The following is a 27,545-nucleotide window of genomic DNA, read 5'->3' as shown; positions in this document are numbered from 1 at the left end:
CCCACCCCTCCGTCCCCACAGGACATTTTGCCTTCCACAAGACTTCCCATCTGTGTGCTGGAATCTTTGGTCAGTCAACGGTAGGTAGGTGCCACTGGCCCAAAGAAGACTGAGAAAGAAAGTGAACCCACTGGCCATAGACCAGCCCTTTGCCCCACCCAAGGTAGACCCTCTTTTGTGGAATTCTCAAAGCGTATATCCTTCCATGAGCTTCTGACAGCAGCATTCTCAGTGATGCACTGTAGATCAGCTTGTTGACCTCTGCAAAACCTGGTCCCTCCCTCTTCATCAGACTTTCCACAAACTGCCTTGAACTGATCTTTCAGAGGCTTGCCCCATCTTGGGAAATAGATTTTTTTTTTTTATAAAGACTCTAAGAAATACTGTTCACTAAGAAACTTTGGACAACCCCCCAAAAATGTATCAGCTTTACAAGGTGAGAAAGACTAGGGTCCCAAGAAATACAATTTATCAAAAGTTACCATGACACTCATGCTTAACTGCAGAGACAACCACTGGGACAGATGCCAGTTCTAAGTATGATGACTAGAATCATGTCCTCACATAAAACAAAAAATAATCAAACTTTGGTCAACTGCAAATTATATTAAAGAAACATCCTGCTGTGTTCATCAGTCTTTTCCTTGTATTGCTTCTGAGATTCTGTTCAACCTTTATCTGTGCATATAACACACCATATTGAAATTGTTCAGTCTTTACCAATGTTACGCCCACAAAATAAGAAACTGCTGAGCTCCTTAGGCACAGGGACTCACCCCATTTGTTTATGAAGCACCTACACACAGTACATGCCAACGTGAACACAGCAGGTCCTCAACAAACGGGTGCTTATGGGAATGAAAACGCAGTCTGACACACAGCATTTTCTCTAGGGTACATCTTACAGCGCTATTAACAAATGAAATAAAGATTCGATGATTCAGACCAATTTGCATGGTACAGGTCACATTTCTAGAGGACACATTTGGTTTCTCCCAACAAATGCTTGCCCTTCAGAAAATTCCTCAAGCTCTTCAAACCCAAATCTTACTGGGAAGGCGGGGGGGGGGGGGGCACTTTGTATTTGTAGGGCCATAAAAATACACAGGAAGTTAAATACATTGATCTGGACAAAATCAGAGGATTATCAACAAGGGACATTTCCTCGTGCTTGGTAGCAGCTAGTGTATTTTAAAAATTACAACACACCAGCCCGACAAGCTTTCCTCTCTCTGAAGCAGCCACGGTGTGCGGCGAAGCTGACACAAGCAGGCTGATCAAGAATCACTGTGGCAGGAGTTCACAGGAACATAGAAGTCAAACAAAGAGGAACTAGCATTCAACTTCCAGGGGACAATAAAACCTCAGTGCGTAAGGAGGCAAGCAGAGGGATGTGGACAGTCTCTAACACCCTCGTCTCTAAAGCACGCAGAAGGGTGAGGGAAAGAGAAGGTGTTCATTCCTCAATCACCTAAAGGATTTGCTACAAGTTCTGTAAATTCTGCTCTGCTAGGTCCTTTCTTCTCCGGTAGAGGAAACAAGTCTGCTTTTCAATGCTAGGTCGTGTCTTGTTCAAGTCTTACCTGGGAGGATGGTGTCTTTTATCACCCTTTCTGGACATTTTAAACAGTTTAAATATGCCAAACAAGCTGCTTAAAAGAAAATGGAATTCCCACTTGCTCTTACTACAGCTATGGAAACCAGCGAGGACCTGATCATGTAAGGAGCGGAAAGATCCATTAGAGCCCCAGAGAGAAACTGAACAGTAAACGGAGATTCAGAGAAGACCTACCTGGAAACAATTCATGATTCAGTGAAGACTCTAAAGAGGGGTCTGGTGAAAATGTACATCTGATCAGGTGAAAAGACAGCAGTCTCCTCATCACCAAGCCTTCTCGAGTGGGAAGTGAGACTGGGCGGGACACGGGTGACCTGAGCAGTCTTTTATAAGGGGCGGGGTTAAGAATTCCCAGCCCAGCCTTTGTATACTGCCTCCCTCTTGGCTGGGTTTGCATAAATGAACTTTGCATAAATGAACGTGGGCTTGTTTACATTAGTGGCTGCTTCTAAGAGCAGATCATCTTCATTGTTCTTTAAACCACTGGAAGGTGACATAATAATGAGAAAGATGTTAATAATAACAGCTGGCTCTCACTGAGTGCTTGCTATGTACTAGGCCCTGGAGTGCAGGAGCTCATTGAATACAACAGCCTAATGAGGTAGGAACCCCTGTCATCCCCCTTTCCTAGGTAAGGAAAGTAAGACAGCAACTTGTTCAAGGACAAAAAGCTGGTACGTGTTGAACGAGAACCCGCACTTGCTCAAGACACAGCGTCCAAACAGGAACAGAAAACTCCCAACTTAGGAATTATGAGCTCCTTACTTCACCTGCGTGATGGGCCTACCTTTGGTGCCTTTTCAGGGACTCCACGTGAGGTGTCAACTCTGCAGACACGGTACTGATGACTGCCCTGCAGCCTGCCTGTGTGTTACTGGAACCTGGTTGTGACATTCTGCCCAGGTGTGCCAAGAAGCCCTAGCCGCCCTGAGGGCCGGCGGGGGGGGGGGAGGGCGCGGAGCTGGACGCTGGCTTCCTCTTGGGACATGTTAGCTCTCAAGTTCCCAGGCTAATTCACCACAGCGAGGCATCACCACACACAGGCAGGAGGGGAACACCACCAAGAGCTGGGACCGTGCCTCACTGCCCTGTCAGCCTGAGGCCACACAGCAGGCGTGAGGGAGTATTAGAGCTGCTCTGGTCTCACGGTGCCCCTCAGGGACCGGTCTTAGCAGAGAGAGAAACCCAGAAGAAAGGCATCACCTTTTCGCTGCACCAAGCCAACGTGAATGCCACTGGACAGGAAGGAGCAGGAGACCTGTCTCTGCGTGGAGAAGGAAGGAAAGGAGAGGAAATGGAACTGCTCCAGGAGCCACCCACCCCCTCTAACTGGTCCTGCGCCAATACCTTTGCCGCTCTCACTCTGGGAAGCCTCAGCATTTGCTCCTCGGGCCACCGCGGCAGCAGGCGGCAAGGGCCAACAGTGCTGAAAACTGAAGCCAGCGCTGGTGGGTCTTGATTCCACTCCTGAGCTAACACATGGCTCCTTAATGCTCCTTTGCCGGGTGTGTTAATCTTGCAGGAGAATGTGGGACAGAAGATTTTAAAAGCTGTGTGCTGGGGGAAGGGTAGTCAGATCACCTTACCCCAAGGCTTCTCAATCAAGCCTGCTCAGATTCCCTTCAGGGGCCTGTATTATTAGCTTCGAGGGAGGTTTTCCCCAAACTGGCATTAAATGAACACATGTTCCAGCTGAGGGAGGGGCCCTTTGATGGAGCGGAAGGGGACCCTGGAGAGTGAAGGCAAAGCACACACTCTCTCACCCTGCAGAGGAAGGCAATTGCCTTATTCCGGGGGCAAGCTGAGCTTCCCAGAGCTCTGACAAGTGGGGGTGCCAGCGGGGTGCACCCTGGGAACCCAAGGGCTGGAGGCTGTTCCTGTAAAAACTGAAAAGGAAGGAAGAGCAATGGGAGAAACCCAAGTTAAAGTGAGCACTACATCATGGACCCTGCCCCACCAGAACCCAAAGATGTCCCCTTGCTGCCACCACGCTCACCAGCCTCTGAGAGGTCTACAGTAGATCAGGCAAGGTAACTCACCTCCTCCACGCCCAAAGACTGCCCCACCCTCAGGGCCTCCAAACGTTACTGCCAAATAACCCTGTCCCTCTTTCACAGGTGGGGAAACTGAGGCATCCAGAACAAATTACCGTGCTTCCCAAACCAGGTAGAAGTTCACTTCTCTAACCACAATTTTGCACTTCTTTACAGCTTTATTACATTTCAAATTTCTCCAGATACTCCGATTGCCTTTGCAAAGTGAATTTTAAATATAGTTTAAGGAGTGAACTCAAAATGAGGCGAGGGCGGTCAGGCAGACCGGTAGGGCTTTATCTACCGCAAGGACAGGATGGGTGCCCCCCATCCCCAGCTTATCCCCCACCCCCTCCTCCGCCAAGACGCTTCCACCGCAGCCCGAGGGCGGAGGCACCGCGGCGCGGCCGGGCACCGGCGGGCGGGCTCCCGGGTCCCGGGTCCGGGAGGGGGGCGGGGGATCGGGCCCCTCCTCCGGCCGCCCCGGGGGCTGCGGCCCGCACGCCAAGCGCGGGGGCCGGGAACTTCTGGCCGCGCGGCGCGAACCCCGCCGCCCGCCGCCGCCCGCCCCCACCCCGGCGCCCGGCGGGTGTGCGGCTCGGGCGTCCCTTTCTTCGCCTCGCCGCGCCTCGGTCGCGACCCCCGAGGCGGCGGGAGCCGCCACTCACCATATTACAGATGGAGGCGATGTTTCGGACAGTCATTAGTCTAAAGGTTGCAGCGATCCCGCACCGCCATCTTTATAAGGTGAAAACAGGACTGTCCATGGTGGAGAGCTCGCGGGGAGGCCGGGCGGCGGCGGGGCGGCGGCGGCGGGGAGGCGGCCTGGGGTCCGGCTTGCAGTTTGGCTGGGAGAGGGAGGCCGGGAGGGAGGGAGGAGGAGGAGGAGGTGGAGGAGGAGGAGGCGGGGAGGGCGGGGAAGGCGGGGAGGCGGGAGGGAGAGCGGAGGGGCGGGGAGTGGCGGAGCGAGGGAGCCTGGGCCGCGGCCGGCGGCGCGGGGAGGAGGGGCGGCCCGGGCGCGCCGCGTGCAGCCAGCGCTCCGAGCCCTCCCGCCGCGCGCCCGGCCCCGGCCCGGGCCCCCGCCCCGCCTCCGCCCGCGCCCGCGCCCACCCGGCCATCCGGCCTTTCTCGTCGCCTCTTTATTTCCTGCTTCACCCTCTTTGGGCTGGAGCGCGGGGCCAGGCCCTCGCTCGCGTGGCTGCAGCAGCCGCCCCTCGGGGGTCCCCCGGACCGACCCCGACGCGGCGGCCACTGCCGCCAGAGGCTGGCGGAGAGCCAGGGACGGCCTTGGGCGCTGGGCGACTGGAAGGGCCGCGCCTCGTTCGGCCCGCGGGTTGGGGAAGGCGGGCGCGGCGGAGAGGGCCGGCGGGGACCCGAGGCCGCTTCCCGTCTAAGCTCTTTCCTTCTTGCCGCTCGTTCCCCAACGGCCCCGGGTTTTTCGTTTGCGGCGAGTGAAGAAGGCAAGGGGCAGGGATGACTACATCCAACTTTTAGTTTCTCCCCGTGGTTCCAGCCAGATGGCACCGGCGGGGACGCAAGAAGTAAATGGGGTCAGGACATGGGGTTGTCGGAAAGCCCTGGCCGGCAGCGGGCCGACTGCCTGGTAGAGGGCGCCGGGAGGAGAGCGGAATCTGGGTCTGGGTGGACGCCAGCAACGGCGCGCTCGGGCAATTTGTGACATTAGCAGGTACAAAAGACAAGTCTGGGTTCTGGGTGAGGGCTAGAGACTGTCCAAGGAGCGATTTGAATCCGAAGAGACGGAGAACCAAACTTTTCCGCATCAAGAAAACAGACCTCTCTCTCGGGGACCCAACCTCTTTGGGTTTGGAGAAGGGTGCTGCGTCGGTGTATACACATTTCCTAAAAGGTCGTGGCTTCTGGCTCAAAGCGCGCATCTACACGGTTTAGCCGATTTGATCACCTGAAATGGAGAAGCCCATTTCCGAACGTGAAACAATTCTACAAAGTTGCAGTTCAGTGCTTTCAACAGAGGTTGTACAAGTAGAACCCGTGATAATTCTTAAACCGATGTATTTAATGACAAATTGAATTAGAAGAGAAACTAATGTAATTGAAGGTAGCTTTTTTCTAACCAAGGCTCACATACTGGGAAAATATCATGCTTCCTATCCTCCCATGTTTAGAAGTGTTACTCGTGTCAGGTGTGCGAGCCATAGATCGCTGATATCTCCAGAACCTGGGGTGTAAAGAAAGAAAAGACAACTGCTGAGTGATGTTCTCTGGGATCATGGTGGCTCTGTATATTTCAATGGATTTAGGGAATAATACTCCTGCTTACCTTAAGTCATTCAGACAACATCTTCTTTCCAAAAAGAAACTGATGGATAATAATTATTAACTATGATTTCTTACCATTGTCAGTCGTGATATTCTTTACATTCATGACCTTCAATCTCCACCATAACATCAGATGATTATTTTTGTCTTTTGCAGATGGGTAAAAGACACACACACCCCCCCTTGGAGGGTCAGGCGTCCTACCTCCACTGTGTGACCCACATGTCACAAATGAAGTGGGTCTGCTAAGCTGGCAGCGCACCGAGGGAGAGTAGAGCACAGCAAGACACCCAATATGGCCGGTGGGATAAGAGGCCTAGAGAGGTTTTAACACTTGAAGAAAGTCACAAAACAAGCTCAGGAGCAAACTTGAGTCCACAGCTCAGGCCTCAGGACTCAATTTCACAGACATTCCATTTTAAAGGCATTAATCCAAAGCTTTCAATGATATGGAAATGTTATACCATAATAGAGTTCAGTATTTCTGCCAGTATCGGCACAGTGGCTTGCAAAGTCCACAAGACCGAAAACACCACTGACACGATGAAAATTGAACACCATCTGATTACTGAGTGCTATATCAGCATGTTCAAAGGATCTTTTGCATGTCTTCTAACAGCCTATAGCCTAAAACTGAAGTGTTCAATATAGACAAACATCCAGATTGAAACCCAGGCAGTGAATTACATACACAACAAATCAATGAACACAGCAGATCTTGTCAGATTCATGAATAATTAAATACATTTTTACCCTACCACAAGGTTAGTATTCACAGGTCTAAACTGGAAAAGGCATCAGTTGAAGAAGAAGCAGCCTAACCTCAGCTTCACTCCGTGAGGAAACATTTGGAGGAGATAAGAGGTAAAGTCATAAAAACGTTGACAAGTTAATGACAGGACTTGGAGGGAAAATATCTCACACATACGGGCCAGCTAGTATAAAGGTATAGAGTCAAAACTGAGAAAAGTAGGCAAAGGGAGGGATGCGATACAGGCTAGCACTAAACAGCCTAAATAAATTTGAGGGAGGCAGTCACTCCAGGTGGTATGCCCCTTGATCCACAAAGTGTGGTCCATGAACCAGTAGCGTTGGCCTCACCTGGGAGGCTGTTAGGAGTGCAGACTCTAAGGTCCCCCCCCTCCCGCCCCGACCTACTAAAGGAGACTCTGCCTGTCACATGTGGGGAGCACTGCCCCAGCCGAATACTTGTGGTGGCGTTCCCAGTTTTTGCCTGCCCAGTTTCCAGATTCTTCTTTGAGCAACTTTCCCATTTTCAGAACTTAGGGTTCAAGTATGGCTGATCCTGCCCTCTCATTCCAGAGGAAGGCACATGATCCAGGCCTGGCCAATGAGAGCACCTCTCATGGACCAGCGACAGTGATTGGTTCAACAAGGAGAACGTAATATAAGCTGAGCCAATGAGAATCCACGCGGGGCCTTTAGAAAAACAAGTACACCCCCGCCCCCGGTCCTGAGTTTGCAGAAGTGATAGGAGAAAATCTAGAGCTTCCATATTTCCACGGCCTGAGACCCAAGCCAACATAGAAAAATGGAATTGAGGAATGGAAGAGAGATCCTAACAACATCATTTAGCTAGTTGCTGCCAGATCTATATTCTGGACTTTTCAGCAACTCAAGCCAGGAAAGTCGGTGTTTTCTCTGACCAGTTCAAATTGAGTGCCTGCTACTCGCAATTGAAAGAATCCTAATAACCAGTGTCTTCCTGTGCCCCAAATTAATTAGGAGTCTGAGTTCATGATGTTTCCTTTTCCTATCTTCTCTACAAACTAAACCAATATTTCAAGGTCTTCCCTCAAATCTGCTTTCTCTATGAGCCGTTCCAGATTCCTTCCCCTACCCCCCACCACTACCAATGAACCACTGTATCCAGGTAGTTCCATACACTCCCCTCCGTTGCTACCAGTTTTCATGTCTTTCCCTCTCCCACTACCCCTCTTTGCTTGGTTGACACTCCTCAGCCTTCAGACAAACCAAGAAAAACTGAGACGCCCTCGTTAGATGTTCCTATAGCACCATCCAGCCTCCCTTCATGGACCTCATAAATATATCTATGCCACGGAGCACACAGCATGGAGTCTGGTTTTAAAAATGAACCCTGGATCCAGACTGCCTGGACCAGCTGTATGACCTTGGGCAAGTTTCTTAACCTCTTTGTGCTTCAATTTCTGTCTCTATAACATGAAGATGGTAAGAGCACCCCTCATAGAATGTGACTGCATTAATTCATGTAAAGTACTAAAAATATGCCTGGCACCTACTAGCCACTCTGTAGAATAGCTGCTATTATTATGCATCTGATTATTTGATTAATGTCTAATTCTCAACCCTTATCAGACATAACAAGACTGAGAGCCAGTCCTGTTTTCACTCACAATTTTACGCCTAAAGAAAGGCACAGTGCCTTATCCAGAGGAGGAGCCAAGAGAGTGAATATTACATTTTTGGACAATTGCCTCTCTCCAAGTGGCCTGGAAGCTCCTGGAGGGAAAGAAGCTTGTCTTGTGCATTTGTAAAAAATCTCATCCGGTCTCAGGCACTGTGCCTGGCACATTCTTTCCTTTCTTTTTTTCCTCATTGCCAAATAGGTTATTGCAGCTCATTTGATATGCAAATGCTAGTAAACATTTGGCTGTCCATGGGGAAAATATTTTGCTGGCTGTAGAGTTTGCAACCAAAGTGGTTTCTCTGGATTATATTTCAATTCTGTAAGGAACTTTATGGCAGCATTTTTCCTTTTCATCATGTATCAGACACCTGTTTACTAAAGACATACCTTGTGTCAAAAGCTGTGTGAGTCCCTGGTGATCCTTGGATAAAAGACGGCAGTCCCAGTATCTGTACTGCTTGATTTCTAATGCAGTATTCATGGGCATTGTTTATGGATATCTTTGCTACTTTTTGCATGCAATTAGTATAACATGAGGATAAGCTAACTTTGGACTGAACATCAAATTAGAGTTCCTACAAAAGGGAAACTACATCAAAGATCGTGAGTGTATTTATGGGTGGTTAAGATTCCCTAAGCCTTCGGAACAATTGGCTTATTTTGAAGTGCCAATTGAAATGCCATGGACAGATTTTTAAGCTAGGTTGGAACATGATTAGATTGTTATTTGCTTATACATTTTGATTAATTGAAAGAAAGCTGGCTACCATCCGGGGAAAGAAGGTTGAAGGAGCAAAAGCACTCTTTGTGAGGCCAGTTAGAAATCTGTGGTGAGAGAGTCCCAGAGTTGTCAGTAGCCTGGGTTTACTTAAGAAGCAGCTGTGGGAAAACAGAAGTGGACAGATTGAAGACTTTTGGGGGATATTCAGCTGAATTTGGTGATTGACAAGGAGAAGCCGAAGATGAATCCCAGGTTTCCAACTGGAATGAGAAAGAATGTCCTTTTTTTTTTATGGGGGGGGGAGGGGCAGAGGGAGAGGAAGAGAGACAATCTTAAGCAGGCCCCATGCCCAGAGTAGAGCCCCAGATGGGGCTCAACCTCACAACCCTGAGATCATGACCTGAGCCAAAATCAAGACTCCGATGCTTCATGGACTAAGCTACCCAGGCTTCCTAAGAATGTTATTTTTTACCATAGGGAATGCTGAAGGAAGAGGTTCCGGGGTAGATGGTTGGAAAGAAGTGAGACTGATTTCACAGGTGTTGAGTTTCAGATAACCATGAAGAACCTGAACAGTTACATCAAGTACAAATCAGGGGCTCAGAAGAAATGTCGGATTGGAGATACATCTCAAATTAATTAATATATAGGAGATAATGCAGGACGTGCAGTTGTGGATGGAATTGCCTAGGGAGAGGGTGTAGAGTGGGAATGGACAAGGGGAAAGTCATGAAGAGCTCCACCGTGGAAGGATCAGGTGGAGGAAGAAGATCCAAAGAAAACTAATACAAAGCTTCTAAAGTGGTAGAGGAAACGCAAACAAATGTGCAGCATTGCAAAAGCCAAAGAGCAGTCCACGTCGGAGGGGGTGGTCAAATGCATCACGTACAGCTAAGAGGTCAAGGAAGATAAATAATAATAGTAACAACGTTCAGTTCTTGAGCAAGGCTTTAAGATGTATTTAATCCTTCTGACAACCCTTTGAGGAAGGCAATATTATAATCCCCATTTCAGAGACAACTGAGGCTCAGAATATTAAGTAATTTGCCCTGATTCCTGTAAGTATCGTCTCAGCAGAGCCTATTACTCAGGGGTCCTTCGAATTCTCTCTAGGGCAGGTCGCAGGGGATGGTTAGGATAGGACGCCTATGGGGACAGTTAGGATAGGACGCCTATGGGGACAGGTGGGTAAGTCAAAGGGAAGGGAGAAGACAGAGTAAAGATGTTTGGCTTTGAAGAGAAAGCGATGGGGTGGTTGAGGATAGAAGAGCTCCAAAGTACCTTTATTTTTTTTTTTAAAGATTTTATTTATTTGACAGAGATAGAGACAGCCAGCGAGAGAGGGAACACAAGCAGGGGGAGTGGGAGAGGAAGAAGCAGGCTCATAGCGGAGGAGCCTGATGTGGGGCTCGATCCCATAACGCCGGGATCACGCCCTGAGCCGAAGGCAGACGCTCAACCGCTGTGCCAGCCAGGCGCCCCTCCGAAGTACCTTTAATGGCTGCCTCTCTGCCTGGTTTGCAAGGACATGACTAATCTGGCTCCGCCCCGCCTCTTCCAAATTTTAAACCAAATGAGTACATCATTCTCATTTCATGCTTCCGGGTCCTCAGGCTCGTGACTCCCCTCCACCCACCCTCAACCAGTTCTTCTTCCTTGTATTTCAAGTCCACTCATTCCTCAAAACTCAGCTCAAACCTTACTTCCAGGGGAAGTCTTCTGAGTCTCATCTTCCCTTGCTAAGTTTTTATCAAAGGTCACTTTCCGTATTTCCCTAGAAACCTCAAATTCCTGGCACAATGCCAAGCACACAATAGGAGGCTCTCGATTAGCAGGTAATGATTTTACCTGAAACACTTGGCTCACTTGCTCAGAACCATTTTACTCACCATCCTGCTTTCCTGGTGGTTTTCTCTCTTCTCCCAGGTCTGATCTGAATTCTATAGAACTAGCAGCTTTCATGGGTAAGGGGAGGGCAGGGCTTGAAGGGAAGTGCACTGTAAGGAAGTTGAAGCAAATGAGCCCCCCTTCGAAATGAGATTTTTCTAGAGAAGGGCGCCTGGGTGGCTCAGTCGGGTAAGCATTTGCCTTCAGTTCAGGTCATGATCTCAGGGTCCTGGGATCGAGTCCTGCATCGGGGTCCTGCACAGGGGACATCCTGCTTCTCCCTCTCCCCTCCACTTGTTCTCTCTCTCAAATAAATAAATAAGATCTTTAAAAATTAGAAAAAAAGAAATGAGATTTTCTAAAGAGATTTGGTGATAAAGAGAGATCTCAGCAGCTTAAGGGAGGCAAGAGAATCAGTGGAAAGTTTTGGTCATTTATTTGTCCCTTTTATCGTGACTATTAGAGTGAGGAGACACTGAGTATGTTTGTCATCTAAAAATGAGGGGCTAGTGAACCTAGCAGTGAGGCTCGCTGAAGATAGATATTAGTAGGGTAGAGGGACAGAGCAGGAGCCCTAGAGCTTTGGGAAGGAAGAAGTCCATCCATTAGGTTGAGCAAATTAACACAAAATAGCATCTATCTTCTCAGTAAAGTAGGCAGGAAAGAATATAATTTCCACGGTCACTCCTAAGAGGTTTCGACTGCTTTGTTCACTACTATATCCCTCAGAATAGTAAGATATGTAGTAGGTGCTCAATAAATACTTATTGAATGGGGATATGATTGAAAGTGTTTGAAAGAAGATTGGAAGACCTCCAAGTACAGACTCTAGGTAAAGTGAGTAGTTGTTCTATGGCCTGATCAGCAATAGAACAGGCTTTCCTTGGGGGCTTTTACATTCCTTCCATATCCATAAACACTATTTTCAATAAAGGGAAAGTAGGTCTTTTTGCTAAATTATACCCTCATGCCCTAGCAGCCCATACGTGATCATCTCCATAGCTTTAATAAACCCCATTGCCACCTGGTGGGAGGGCAGGGATTCACATGTGGTGCCTGGAATGAGTTCTCCTTCAGAGCGCAGTACCTATAATTCTCCTCTTTGGTCCTGCCCTTCTAGAAAGTCGGCAACCATTGAAAACAAGATACGACTGTCCTGAACTCTCTAACTGTTCAGCTTTGTCCCCAGTTGGGGGGGAGGGGTTGTTAAGGCTCTACTCTTCCATTTCTTCTTAGGAAACAGAATCAGGCCAGATTAAGGATGCCACTGACAAGGCCACTTGACTGGCATCCTCCTGGTGGTGGCCGTGATGCTCTGTACCTTGTAAAGCTCTATACACATCCTATCCATCACTCACCATCAGGATAATCAAAAAGAGGTAGACTGTAAGCAACTGACTGGCTTAGAATGCTGTATTCATTGACTAAGCCTTTTAAGATCTGCATGAACTAGGCAAACAGATTCAAAAGTTTCAAGAGTAGGCAGAGGCTGCTGGGAAGATGGCAGAGTAGGAGGACCCTGGGCTCACTTCTCGCCCTGTGGCCGCCTAGAGAACACCCACACCGGTATAAATAACCCAGAAAGCAACCGGAAAACTGGCAGAACAGACTCTCCACAGCCTGACATAGACAAGAGGCCACAGCAAAGCAGATCCACCCCCCCCCTCCGATTGCTCTTGGCAAGATCCCATCAAAGCAGTGCCACAAGCCTGGCGGTGTGCACGCAACCCAGACAAGGGCCAACACCACTCCAAAGTGAGTCCTGCCCCAGGGAGAGGGGAAGATAACCACACACACCAGTCTGACTGTGACCCCAGCAATGGGCTGGGGGCAGGCAGCTGGTCTGACTGCAGGCCGCACCCACCAACAAAAGCTTCTCAGGAGACAACCCAGGGAAAGTGCCAGCAGTTTGGTGCTACTTTGTCTCTGGCAAACACCTGGTCTGATTCAACTCGAGCACAAGGCAGCCCCCGACTGGCCCCCTAATGCTGCAGGCACCAGACTCTGCCCACAACAGGCAGAGAGTCATCACAGACTGGACTGAAGGCAAACACAGGTCCACCACAACAGTAGGACAACCTTGTAGCAACACACGGAGGAAACACCCCTGAAGCACCATTTTCTGGTGAAAAGGAGACCTTGCACTGCAGGACCTCTTCCTCATAAAGCCACTACTTTCACGTGAGGAGACATAACTGACTTTCCTAACACAGAGAAACAGACAATAATAGACAAAATGAGAAGGCAGAGGAATATGTCCCAAACGAAAGAGCAAAACAAAATCAGAGCAAGAGACCTAAACAAAATGGAGATAAGTAATATGTCTGATAATGAACTTAAAGTAATGCTCATAAAGATACTCGCTAGAACTGAGAAAGGAGTGCAGAACCTCCATGAGACCCTCCACCAAGAGATAGGAGACGTAAAAAAGAACCAGTTAGAGCTACTGGACTCACTAAATGGAAATAAAAATAGACCACCTGGAATAAATAGCAAACGAGAGAAAGTAGAAGAACAGATCAGCCACCTGGAGGACAGAGTAATGGAAAGTAATCAAGCTGAGCAGATGAGAGGGGAAAAAATACACAAAATGAGAACAAATCCTGGAACTCAGTGACACTGTCAAGCATAACAGTCGCATGATAGGGATCCCAGAAGGAGAAGAGTGATTAAAGGGGGCAGAAAATCTGTCTGAAGAAATAATAGCTGAAAACTTCCTGAATTTCGGTAAGGAAAGAGAAATCCAGATCCAGGAGGCACAGAGAGCCCCCAACAAAGCCACCCCAAAGCAGTCTGCACCAAGACACAAAGTAAGTAAGAGGGCCAAAAGTGGTGATAAAGAGAGAATTTTAAAAGCAGCAAGAGAAAAGAAAGCAGTGACATATGAGGGAAACCCCATAAGGCTATCAGTAGGTTTTTCAGCAGAAACTTTGCAGGCCAGACAGGAGTGGCATGATAAATTCCAAGTGCTAAAAGGAAAAAAAAAATCTGTAGCCAAGAATACTCTATCCAGCAAGGCTTTCATTTAGAATAGAAGGAGAGATAGAGTTTCCCAGAAAAACAAAAGTTAGACGCAAAACCAGTCACATCCCTGTCACACACGATGGGCTGTGGGTCCCAAATTCACAGTCCAGCCACCCTCCTGCCCAAGTCAGCATGCATAGCCTGCCACCTCCTCAATGCCAAGTCAACACGCCTGGCGGTGCCTCAGATTGCCAAGGGCTCAGACTGACACTCTTCCCCTCAAATTCCAGCCCCTGTGCTCAAGTCTGTGCACAAAAGTGGGCATAATTATAACAGCAGAATGAAGCAACCCTAACAGTGACACTAATTCCGTGGAATATATAATGGATAAAAGGAGTGTGACAGACTGAGCACATCTCCAACAGGCATATCGAAGGACAATACATACAGCATGATTCTGGTTAGTAAGATAAACCCGGGAAAAATAAAACAAGATGAAATCAGAGAGGGAGACAAACTAAGAGACTCTTAATCATAAGAAACAAACTGAGGATTGCTGGAGGGGATAGCGGTGGGGGGATGGGGTAACTGGGTGATGGGCATGAAAGAGGGCACGTGATGTAATGAGCACTGGGTGTTCTAAGCAACCGATGAATCACTGAACTCTACCTCTGAAACTAATAATACACTATATGTTAATTAATTGAATTTAAATTAAAAAAAGGACCCCCCCAAAAAAGTTTCAAGAGTACTACTTAATTCAAATAATTACAAATGGTTTATGCTGTTTCATTGGTTTTCTGGTTCAACTGGAACCTTTGTAACAATGATACTGTAGATGTTTTCATTTTAGGCACACTACACTCATTGCTGTGTGGACTTTTTAAAAAAATAAGGACAATTCAAGATAGCTTACCTCCCCTACCCCCCAGGGAGAATTATGAGCCATTTGGTCAAAGTCAGTGTTATAAAATAATGAGTTTCAGCAGCAGCTGTTACTGAGTCCTATAGATTATTATAACTTTTTAAAGAGCTATTATTATTTTGACTCAGCACAAAGCATCAAATTTTTCTGTTTTTAATATTTTTAATTAAAACATACATTCAGAAAGGTGGAGAAGTCTTAAGTGAATTGTCACAAAGCAGACACACCTGTGCAACCAGCACCCAGGTGAAGGACTAGAACATTACCAGCATCCTTGAGCCCGTCCCCACGCTCCTCCAGATCCCTGACCTCTCTTCACCAGGCGTAAGCCCTATCGTGACTTCTAACACCGTAGCTTAGTTTCGCCTGGGTCTTTTGTATGTGTGTGTTATGTAACCTTTTTGCCTGGTTTCTTTTGCTCAATATTATGTGTATGAGACTCAGCCCCGTTGCTCGGATTAGCTGTAGTTCATTAGTTTTTGTGGCTGTATAGTATTCCATCATCTGAAGAGCCAACAATCTGTTTACAAACACAACGCCAGCAGATACTTGGTTTTTCTCTAGCCTAAAGCTATTACCAAAAATGCTCCTGTGAGCATTCTTGTCTGTGTTCTTTGGTGTAACATACACACATTTCCGCCAAGCATATATTAAGCCACAAAATGTTCAGTCATGGAGCTTGCACATGTTCGACCTGGGGAGATAATGCCAAACACGTTTTCTTTTCCTTTCTTCTTTTTTTTTAAAGATTTTATTTATTTATTTATTTGTCAGAGAGAGAGAGAGAGCACGAGCAGGAGAAGCAGCAGGCAGAGGGAGAAGCAGGCTCCTCTTTGAGCAAGGAGCCCGATAAGGGAGTCAATCCCAGGACCCTGGGATCATGATCTGAGCCGAAGGCAGATGCTTGACCGACTGAGCCACCCGGCTGCTCCCCACTAGGTCTTGTTAAAGAACACAGTTCAGCTGAGTAAATTGAAAGATCTGATTGGCTTTATTTAAGACTTAGGAGTCAGCAGCATCCCATCTAACAAATAGGAGGCTAGTCCAAGGAGCTGTGTAAAATGGACGGCTTTGATAGGCAGAACGGGGTGGGACAGGGAAGTTAACTAGCAGAAGAAAAGAAAGGATGGTTTCAGGCAAGGTCACCTTCCCTTTGGGGGGAAGGGCAAGGGGTCTTAGGCAGATTACCTCACCTGAGCTGATCTGGAAATTCCAGCCCAATGTGTTTAAAACCTAGAGAGGCTGAAACTGCAGTTAGGTTAGACACGAAGTCTTGGTTACTCCATTTGGGGCCTGTTGTTTCTTTTATAGCAGTTCCCCTCTTTTAATCCAACTCTCAGCCTAACTGAGAGATGTGATCGAAATTCAAGGCATTAGCACCACTCTCAGCTACCGCTCTAGTTCTCGAAGCTTTCATTCAACCTGGGTTTTGCTGACTCTCTGTGGCACTCCTGGGTCATGACTTAAGGCTCACAATTTTTTAGTTGGTTATTCTCTTTGTTCCTTTTTTGTCGTTCCAGCCTTAGGGAGATCATTTGCTTGATATTTAGTGGCTGTAAACATGCATTTAAAGCTCTCAGGGGAATACAGCACACCAGGGAGATTACTGTACCTATAAGCAGGATGATTCCCAACATTTGGAGTGCACTTCAGAGCCATGGTCCCCAAGACCAAACCAATCAAAGAATGACCCCATTGAAGGAGTCACCCTTTTAAGCCAAGTGCCTTGCTCGGAAATCTTAGGTAACTGAGTTGCAGCCTCCCCAGAAGCATTCATCCATGTGAAACAGATTCTGTTGGGCACAGCACAGACATCTCCTCACTCCGAACAGCTTTGGCCAGAGAGTCTTAGGATCTTTGCTGGGCAGCTGGTGTCTTAGCAACAGAATCTGCAGTGTCTCCAAGAGTTGAGAGGTTTCTAATCATATTCTTATTTGTGTTTACTCCTAAACCAGGGGTCAGTTAGGGTTTCAGCATGTGCAGGAAGAGAATCTCCAAACCTGAATTGAAAGTCATCTTAATTGCCTTACAAAGATGGGTGCTGATGGTGAGCTCTCTCAGTGAGTGGGGGCAGGTCTGGTCTAGATAATCATGGGAACAGTAGGGTCCGATTGTGGTAAGATTCACATTGGTAAATGTGTCTAACTGGGTACGTACTTCTAAGTGGGGGATGGGTGGGGGATTTGACATTGAGATTTAAAGAGAAATTGGTCCCAGGGAGGCTCTCTTGCATCATGACAAATCTAGCAATCTGAGAGTTTACCCCCCACCCCACCGCCCCACACCCTTAGCGATGGCCTCAGGGATACAAGTGATGGCATTATCTCTCCAGGCCAATGCCAGAGTAAAGAAAAGAAAGGAGAAACGGTTTCATGTTTAGTTATAGTATGAGGTCTTGATACAGCATCTTGGGTGAAGGCAGTCTACTTCGCTGTCAGCTACTTCTCTTCCTTGTCAATCGGATTTGTAGGTCTGCATCATCTGCCGGGGCCACATGTCAGGTGGAGCCTTCTTTATCCGTGAGACATGTACCCAAGGGTCAAAGTGTTCTAGTTTTGCAGTAGGGTGTGGTCAGGAGCACTTGGGAAGGTCCCTTCCAATGAATCCCAGTCCTCCTCTGATGACACTTCCAGAAGACCTGGATACTAGGCTCTAGACTGCAACCAACAGGATTCCTTGAAATGGGATCCAGAAAAGCTTCTTTAATCTGCTGATGATATGCTTAAGCAGAAGACATCAGCAGAAGACTTCCTGTAGCTGGTCATCCTAGCCTGAAAGTTGTGTCTTCAGCAGAAGATTATATACCAATCAATAGACATTGATCTGCCAGCGACTATCTTGTATAGAGTGACTTTCCCAAAGGGAATATTGTGAACAGTCAGCAAGACCAAAGATAGTACTGTGAGGCATGGAAATCCAGTGGTTTCTGCAAGTTTTGATATTTTAAGTTTAAGGATCTCGTTAGTTCCCTCAACTTCGCCTGATGATTGAGGGTGATAGGGACAGTGGTAATCCCAAGAGGTTAGCAAGGTGTTCATTAAGGCTCATATGATTTGCCCAGTGAAGCGGGTGCCTTGATCACTGGAGATTATAGAAGGGTATACCCCAAGTGGGAAACACATTTTCTTTCCAACAGTTTCTTGGCCATTGTGAGGACATCAGCCTTGTGGCAGGGGAGGCCTTCAGCACACCTAGAAAATACGCATTTGGTAACAAGAACATATTGATAACCCATATACCAGTGGTAGTTGAATGAAGTCCAGCTGCAGGCATTCAAAGGGTCCCAAGGGAGGAGATCTGAGGCTTCTCGGGACAAAAATAGTTTGCCAGGATTATGGCTTTGGCAGGTCAGACATGGCTGGTAGACTGTTTTTGCAATTTTACAGAAGTGTCCCCACCAGTATCTATTTATAATTTGGGTCATCTTAAATGCCTTAAGGTAGGGGAAGGAATACGGAAACCGAAAAATGAAGTTAGGTTTAGGTCCAGCTCTTTGTTTCATTTACAGCCATTGTTCACCCATCTTAATTTCTCTGACTCAGGAGCAGATTGTTGCCATGTCACCAGGATATCAGGATAGCAAACAGCTGGCAATGAAGCGCCATTTTTCGCAGAAGCAGAATGGACTTCGTCCACGTGTGCCACAGTCTATAGAATCCGTTGCTTCCACCTTTGCAGGAGAGTCAGCCGGGACACCCCTGGGACTCCGTGCTTTCAGGGTGAGCCTTCATTTTGATGATAGCAATTTCAGAAGAGAAGAGCCATAAGATCATTTACTTGTTGCCCATTTTTGATTGGGGTCCCAGAGGATGCAAGAAAACCCCTTGGTCTCCATAACATTCTAAAATCATAGATGACTCCAGGGGCGCCTGGGTGGCTCAGTCGGTTAAGCATCTGCCTTGGGCTCAGGTCATGATCCCAGGGTCCTGGGATGGAGCCCCTTATTGGACTCCCTTGTCGGTGGGGAGTCTGCTTCTCTCTCTTCCTCTCCCTCTGACCCTCTTCCCCCGCTCATGTTCTCTGTCTCTGTGTGTCTCAAATAAATAAAATCTTTAAAAAAAATCAATTTAAAAAATAAAATAAAATCATAGATGACTCCAAAGGCATCCCAGCCATCCGTATCGATATTAACAGTATGTGTTTCTGATAACTGGCACGCTCAGGTAAAGCATGGAGCTCTGCGCGTTGTGTAGATTGAGCTTGTGAGAGGTTTCCCCTTTCCAGCATGTCATTCAGAGTAATATCAGCACAACCAGCCTGAAAATTTCCTTTTTCACCTCTGCTGTATGACCCATCAACAAATCAGAGTAGAGCGGGATTGGTTAAAGGGGTATCTCCTAAGTCGGGATGCGGTGTCGTGGAACGGAACTCCCTACCTCGGCTCTGAGGCTCAGCTTCATCAGCGAGAGGTAGTAACAGAGCCAGATCAAGGGTGTCGCAACATTTAAGATGTAGATTAGGCGGTGAAAGCAGAAGGATCTCAGGAAGTTAGTCTACTTGCCGAGAAATGTGGCGTCCGTTCAGAGTGAAGACGACTTGGGACAAAGTGTGAAGTTTCCAAGTAAACGCCGTTCCCTAGGGTCAGATCCGCAGACACTTGGGCTCACTCCACAGCTGTGGCTCTGGCTTGAAGACAGCTGGGCGAGGCACGAGCCGCTGAGTCACGCTGCACGCTGGCGTCAGCGCGTGCGCACAACGTTCCGGCGTGAGCATTCCCAGGGCTTGATTATCCCCGCCCCGCACAAATAAGGTGAAAGGTTTTCAATAGTTAGGTGGCCCTGAGGCAGGTGGCTCTTCCAGCGCCTGTTTTACAGTCTTACAAAAATCTGCTCATGTTTATCTTTCTAAGCAAAGCATTCGGGGATTGAGATTTTAGTAAGTTTACCGACTGGAGAAGTTAATAGAGAAAAATTAGGAACCCATAGTCTGCAATAAATCCACAAAGCTGTCCATCGCTTGTAGGTCTCAGAAATTCCTGAATTCGCTTAATTCTTTTTGGAGACAGCTGAACTGCTTCGCTCATGACCCAGGTACTGAACAATGTCTGGAGATTGTTGTAGTTCTGCCTTAGGACTCAGTGTCCCTTTTCAGCTAACTGTTAGAGCAAATAGAGGACCCCTCTTTTGTAACTAAGCTCAGCAAAAGGTCATCTACATGTTACAAAAGGTTCGGTTTTGGAACTGGAAGATACTTAAATCTCCGTGAAGTTACTTGAGAGAAGTAAGAGGGGGTCTCGGTGACCCTTTGAGGCATAACTAGGTACAGTGGCGATCGTTTCAGGTAAAGGCAGATAGATATTGCTGATGATGTCTCCACTGAACATAGGTGCACAGCAGTGACATGTGGGTCGAGTGGAACTTATGACATAAGGGTGTTCGGGTTGGGAATGACTGGGAAACCGGAATAACCATCTTATTCATAGCTCTCAAATCTGGAGCAAACTGCCCTCCCTGCCCATTAGGTACCAGGATTAACAAAATCGATAGGGACTAGCTCAGGGAATAATTAGACCCCGGGCAGTAAGGTCATCTACTGTGTATGAGTATGAGGCCTTGTATGGCCTCAGGCTGGAAGAGCCATTGAGGTAATGTAGGGAAACGGTTACTTGTATCTGTCTGAATCTTTATGGAGTCTGTACTTCTTATTCTTCCAAAGTAAATATTAGAAGCCCACAGATTTCCGAGCTCCTCCATTAAATTCAGGGACTTTTGTTGGAATTCTTCCTCTTCTGTGTCAAGGACAGACTCTAAGGAACATAAAAGATCAGGTTCAGGTTGGTCAGGAAATTCTAAGGTGAAGTCTCCATTGGAGGCAAAATGTATTAGCCCTTTTAATTCAGAAAGGGAAGCCCTACCTAATAGATGGACTGGAACTGACACAACAAAAAGGAATGTTTTTCCGTAAAAGGCCTGAGTCATTTGTACTGGTAGAGAGAAAAATTCTCTCTGAACTTTATCAGACAGCCCCCACCCCCAACAATGGAAACCTCCTATTTACTTTGAGGGATTTGTCATCTTGAGGGTGGGGTGTAAGGTAGAATGTGTAACCTCGGTATCTATTAAAATTTGCCAAGGTTTCCCATTAATTTTAACTTTAGCTTTTCTCTTGGCAATTTAAGGGAGTTTCTAGTAATAGTCTAGCAGAGAAGCCCTCAGGGTCCCTGCCACTGTGTGAGGGGCTCTCCTTTGCAAGTAAGTGGAGGGCATTTGAGAAGAATTTACATAGGACCTTTGAGGACGACCTCTTTCCCGGTGCCCCAGTTGATGACAGCTGCGACCTTGATCTTTGGACCAGCGTTTTGATAATGGACCCCTAGGAAGGTGTAGCGCTGGAGGCCCAGGTGTTGTTTTGGGTCTCTGGCCTTGGAGCTGTAAAGCTAATAGCTTGGCAGATTTTTGTTTGCAATCTTGCTCCAGGGTCCTTTCAAAATGCTCAGCTTTAGTCACGAGTTCAGTTAGACTAGTGGCCTCCCATCCTATTTTCTGCCTTTTTATTGATCCGCTAATCTCGGGAGATAATCCATGTACAAAGAGGGCAGCCAGAGCAGGCTGGGTGACCTTATTTATTGCGTGGAACCCCAAATGCCGCAGAGAAAGGACTATACACAGGCTTTAAAGTCCGCCAGAGAGTCATCTTTCGTTTGCAAGTTTGTATAACAGACCAATAAGGACCGGCAGGGAAGACTCTAGGAGGGGCTTATAAAAGTTTGGCTGCTATTTTGTGAGCTTTTGCTAGTTCCCGAGATGTTGAAGGCCAAGATCTCAAATATCATCTTTGGGAGTTTGCCATCTTGCTTCCTGCATCCAGTTTTGAGCTTCACCGGTCGTACCAACATCTATACAAGCTGGTAGAGAAACAGGTAGCCTCGGGGCACAGACCCTAATAATGACTCTAAATTCTTCAAAAAAATGTTGGGTTCCTCCTTAGGTGTCGGGCATTCTTTAACTCTGGCCCTGAGTTTCATCTTTGGCCAAGGTGTGAAGGGTGCCTGAGGACGTTCACCTGCAACCTCAAAGTTTTCTTTTAAAAGGAAACTGTCTCTTGGTGTCTTCAGCATGGAAGGGCAGTTCAGACAGACCATCAGTAAAATGTGGGTACTCAGATAAAAAAGGACGGGGGAGTGGTAGGAGTCACGTCAGTCTTATTATTTTTTTGTTTAAGGTACCTCTTGTGTCTTTAATTTTTTATTAGCCTTTTGTAACTAGTCTTTTAATGAATCTACTTTGGAATCTTAAAACCTTCTGGAAGCTTCTGCCCACCAATTAAAGTAGGCATCCCATTCCACGTGTCCAGCTTGGGATCGCTTGCTCTCAAATGTGTTTCTTAAGTGAGCAATCTTGCCTAATCAGAACATTCCCCGTCACAGCCGTTGTAGTTCTAGGTTATCTTTAGTAAGTGTTTGCCACTGTGCTAGATATGTGCAGCTCCCAAACTATAGATTTTATTTATTTATTTGTGAGAGAGAGCTCCCACGAGAAGGGGGGGAGGGGCAGAGGGAGAGGGAGGAGCAGACTCCCTACTGAGCAGGGAGCCCGCTGCCGGACTCGATCCCAGGACCCTGGGGTCATGACCTAAGCTGAAGGCAGCCGCCTAACTGACTGAGACGCCCAGGCGTCCCCGGACTAGAGCTTGTAAACATGAAAGTATCAGGTGTGCCAGAAGGTGGCGTGCTCAATTCTTTGGATACAAAGGATCCCATTTCTTAATTTAGCTAGGTCTTTGGATTTGCCGGAGCCAAACTAATCCCAAAGAGGTCCTATCATGGGAGTCTTCTTGCAGTGGTGCACCTACAACACCCTTTAAGTGCTCTAACTGTGCCACCAACTCTTTTGACTTCTGAGATTCCCATTAGCAGCTGGCCCTTATGTAATATTCACCCAAGGCCTTCCACTAGACCCTGTCTAGCCCAAACTGGACCCAGTCTGACCCTGGACCCAGTTCAACAACCACCAATACTGGGTGGAGTCTGGGGACTGGTGAAAGATTTGATACCCCAAAGAACTGCAGACTGATTGCAGACAGCTGCCACCAGCAGTCCTCAGTGTGGGGTCTGGGGACGGAGCCACAGGCCCGGGTTTCTAGTCAAATAGGGAACTGTGGAGAGTCAGATCAAGAGCTCAAAGCAAAGAGAAAGGAGCTCAGAACTGAGAACATATCAACAGCCCTTGGGAACAGGATGAGAGAACACGAAGGGTTCATGGGTGCCACGCCTGTGTTTCTTGTTCCTAAAGCTTCCAGAAGTTCTCTTCAATTCACCACTGCCACCAAATCTGTTAAACAACAAAAATTCAACTGAGTAAATGAAAACATCCGATTGGATTTATTCAGTGTTTCATGAACCAATGCAGCATCCAACAGAAGGATGTTCCAAGAGACTGTAGAAAATGGAGTGCAAACTGAAGGCTTCAGAGGGGAGGGGGTGGAGGAATGGGATAGGCTGGTGATGGGTATTAAGGAGGGCACATATTGCATGGTGCACTGGGTGTTATACGCAAGTAATGAATCATGGAACTTTACATCAAAAACTAGAGATGTACTGTATGGTGACTAACATAATAAAAAATTATTAAAAAATGTATATAAAGAAGATAGGCTTTTTCAGATTTTACCTTAAAAAAAAAAAAAAGAAAAGAAAATGGAGTTCTTGGATATGCACAACTAGGACAGGACAAGAGAGTTATTTGCAAAAGAAAAAAAAGGATTGTTTCAGTCAAGGTTACCTTCCCTTAGGGGGAGGAGCAGGGGGTCTTAAGCAGGTTACCTCACAATTGCTGATCAGGAAATTCCAGACTGAGGAATTTAAAATTCCAGTCATAGGAGAGGCCAAAACTGCAGTAGGTATTAAGGTATTAAGTCTTTGTGGGGCTTAACATAAGTGACTCCATTTTGGACCTGTTGTTTCTTTTGAACAGTCCATATGCTGTAATTAGATAGCCATGCTTTCTGTCTCGGACTAATTAGCAGACAACTTGACACTGAAATCTAATCCCAGCAGAACATGTTATCTGGCTATCACTCCTCAGAAAAACAAAAGCAGTCTGTCTCAATTCCTACCACCTTCTTTTCCTGCACGTCAAGCCTTAGAGTTTTCATAAAGCAATCCACATAAATACTCAACTCTGTTTTCCTCTGAGGATTCGAGAAGGGGGGCTAGCTCTGTAATGTGATAGCTTCCCTGTAGGAAGATGTCACCATTGACCCGTAATCAATAGAGCGTGAAGTTTGAGTTATGGCTCTGCGCTGAACCACACGCATCCATCCCGAGCTTCTAGGTGACCAATGGCACCCAACTGCAAACTTCTAGCCTCTGGCCAGTGACCAGAATAGAGCTAACTTATCCCTGTAAGGTTTATGGCTTGAGTCTCTGCTAATGGCATCAGCAAACTGGCTTTAGACTCTAGCTTTTACTCATCTTGACCTGGGAAATATAAGATCTCTTCCATTTCGTTGTGGTATTAATTTACAGTACAGGATCCCCTAAATCAGAAGCCCCAAAATGGTGGTCCCCAGACATATTTAGTTTAATAATCACTGTGTTTAAAATCCGTTTGAATTAATGCCCACATTTGAAATCTAGAGAGTTCGCATACGAATTCAGATTGTTGGCCTCTCTTGGAATGTCAAAAGCTCTCTCCATTCACGGTCCACATTCCTGGCCACAGCCAGAAGGGACTGAATGGAGGAACTTGCTTCAGTAGAGATCTGGCTCCCTCACTCACCAGTCTCCTACCCTGGCCTCTTCACTCCTTTATGCTACCTTCCTCGCCCCCACAGACATTGGAGTTTATGACCGCCTGTTCTAATCAAATGGCCTCAAGCCCGGGTTTCTGCCCGGAGGCAACAATTCCAGACAGGGGCAACAACTGGAAGAATGCACATCTGGCTCCCTGCGGGGTTGCTCAACCGGGTCTTCTGCCATGCCCTTTCCGTTGGCTGGATACTGGCACAGCACAGGGCTTCGCTGGCATACACTGCGAATTTCATTCATCCAGAGAGATCTGGGATTTGTGTCATGTTCTAGGACCCTGAATCCCATTCTCTCCTCCCAGGTACATGGGCAAAAAATGCCGAATGATAGCCTTTAACTTTCTCTGACCTGCAAAAAATTCCAATTGACAGGCAAGTTTGTTTCATCTTTCAAGCACCTGTATTTTTCTCCCCGTGTGTGTCAGTGCATTCGACAATGCTATTTAAAACTCATAAATAAAGGCAAATGAAATTATAAAAATGGATCATCATTTTTATGGAAAACCAGTTAAAAAATGTTTGGCTTAAAATGTCAGGCATTAGGGGACTTTAATAAAATACTGAAAGTGAGTTCCCTAGAGGAGATGAGCAATTCAAAAATAGAACATATGAGAACAGTGCTAATTGATACTTAAAATACGAATGGCACTCCGTGTCCTAACGGTTGAGGAACCATGTTACCTGATCAGATGACACAGATCATGCGGTGGGAGTCTCTGGGGCCCCGTGAACAGCAGCTGTGTGGGATCTGAGGCTGTGGATGTGAACAGCACTGGTCCATGAGAATCCACAGGAGAAATTAGTTCAATGCCATGTAGAACCACACCGTGCAGGTTTTAGGGTTGTTAAAGTTTCCCAGAATTCTAATAACAAGTTGTCGTCAGAACCTAGACCGTCTCAACCACGGTATAGCACTGCAGAGAAGCCGGTGGTCTATAGCACTGCTCTTGTCTGCCGGGCCCTTCTTGTAGGACCTACGTGTTTGTTTGTTTGTTTTTGTTTTTTAAAGATTTTATTTATTTATTTAACAGAGAGAGAGAGCAGAGGGAGCAGCAGGCAGTGGGAGAGGGAGAAGCAGACACCCCGCTGAGCAGGGAGCCCCACGTGGGGCTCGATTCCAGGGCCCTGAGATCATGACCTGAGCTGAAGGCAGGCACTTAACAGACTTAGCTACCCAGGCGTCCCTTGAAGAGCCTAGTTTATCCACCTTCCCTTCTCCTGAATTATCAGTGGTTAATCTCATGCTCTTAATTTACAGTAACTGCTTAGATGTGTCCCCACTTGATGCTTTGTCCTCAAGCTCAGACGAGGTGGTCCCCAAAGGCTCTCCATTCCAAAGCTGTTTGAGAAATCCCTGGAGGGAGTTTCTTACACATGCCGATTTCAGGGCTTATTCCCAAAGACTTGAGCCTGTAGGTCTTGGTGGGGACCAGGAATTCACTACGTATCAACCAATGTTCCAGGGGATTCTGATGTATGTGTGGCCATGGCTGTACCTTAAGGAATTTGTTATCTCAGAAGGCTGATGCTAACATTTCACGATTCCATCTTCAGCAACAATTTAAAAACTTACTTTTGATGAAATGTAAAACATATAAACGTTCTGAATTCATAATAATATGAAACCTCCCTGTCATTATTGGAGGTTGTATTACTCTGAAATTTGAAAAATAAAGGAAAAGTATGAATTGTTCCAGAGGTAACCAAATCATGTTTGAGGGAAAGTTGTTCTTTTTTTTTTTTTTTTAAGATTTTATTTATTTATTTGAGAGAGGGAGGGAGAGAGCACACAAGCAAGGGGAGAAGGAGAGGGAGAAGCAGGCTCCCTGCTGCGCAGGGAGCCCGATGTGGGGCCCCTGAGATCATGACCTGAGCCGAAGTCAGATGCTTAAACGACTGAGCCACCTCAGTGCCCCAAGGGAAAGTTGTTCTTTATAGAAGTCCAGCTAATAAATGTAGAAGAAATGATTTTTAAAGAATTTCTAATTGCTATTTTATAGCTACTAATGGGATGAAGAGTATAAGAAATGAACGTAAGTGGAAGCCGAAAACATTCAGTAAAGGCTGACGGCTAACTTCATAATGCAGGGAACACAGGGACACCACCGGACCCACTAAGGAAGCCTAGAACAACGGCACACTTGTGCCATTATGTGCCTCGCGATGTGATGCACTAGCAAGTATGACGTTTTCTTGCTCCCAACATTCAATTCAAATCTCATCAAGCCCGCTTATAGAAAATAAAGAACCAAGCTGAGTGACTCCAAAGGGAAGCAAGAAGACAAATCCAGAATGTAGGTCATTTTCCAGGACAAATGACCCAATTTCTGTAACAAATCAGTGGTCAGGTGAGTAAGAGGATTGTTCTAGAATAAAAGAGACTTAAAGACATAACCAAATGGATCATGTTTGGATTCTGAATAGAAGAAGCTAAGCGTAGGGCACTTGGGTGGCTCAGTTGGTTAAGCGACCAACTCTTGATTTTGGCTCAGGTCATGATCCCAGGGTCATGAGCCCCCTTGGAGTCAGGCTCCATCCTGGGAGCAAATACCGTAAGATTCTCTCTCTCCCTCTCCCTCTGCTCCTCCTACCATACCCCTGTCTCCCTCTCTTAAAAAAAAATGCTAACCATGAAAAGACTGCTCTGAGACAATTGGGGAAATCTGAGTATGGACCTGGTATTAGATGACAAAGAAGAATATTGCTAAGTGTGGTGGTGGCATTGTTCTGTTCAAAATGTTTTTATTGAATAGAAATGCATATTGAAATTTTTTACAAGTGAAATAACACAATGTCTGGAATTTCCCGGAAAATGCTTGAGAAAAGCTAGATCCATTCAGGTGAATGAAATGAGATTGGCAAAAAATGGCCAATTGCTGAAGCTTGATGTTGGGTATGTGGAGCTTTATAATATTCTTCTCCTTGTTTGGGGGTGTGCTTGA

General features: G+C 46.7%; 1 protein-coding gene across 2 annotated transcripts in view; it reads right to left on the bottom strand.

The window, feature by feature from the left end:
* The window catches only part of USP46 (ubiquitin specific peptidase 46), a 53,658-nt gene extending 49,143 nt beyond the window's left edge, over positions 1–4,515 (bottom strand). The window contains exon 1 of one of the 2 annotated variants that reach the window (XM_045815900.2): positions 4,320–4,515. In XM_045815900.2, coding sequence (XP_045671856.1) covers positions 4,320–4,355 — 36 coding nt within the window. In that variant the 5' untranslated portion in view covers positions 4,356–4,515. Of the gene's footprint in view, positions 1–1,792; positions 3,963–4,319 lie in introns of those variants that run through there. The other variant, XM_087864138.1, reaches the window with a different exon arrangement.
* Between the last annotated feature and the right edge of the window lie 23,030 nt (positions 4,516–27,545).

This window comes from Ursus americanus, chromosome 8, assembly GCF_024610735.1.
Source record: "Ursus americanus isolate L20-20 chromosome 8, mUrsAme1.1.p, whole genome shotgun sequence".
NCBI lineage: Eukaryota > Metazoa > Chordata > Mammalia > Carnivora > Ursidae > Ursus > Ursus americanus.
The sequence above is the reverse complement of the archived record's forward strand: the minus strand, read 5'-3'. Positions and strand labels throughout refer to the sequence as shown.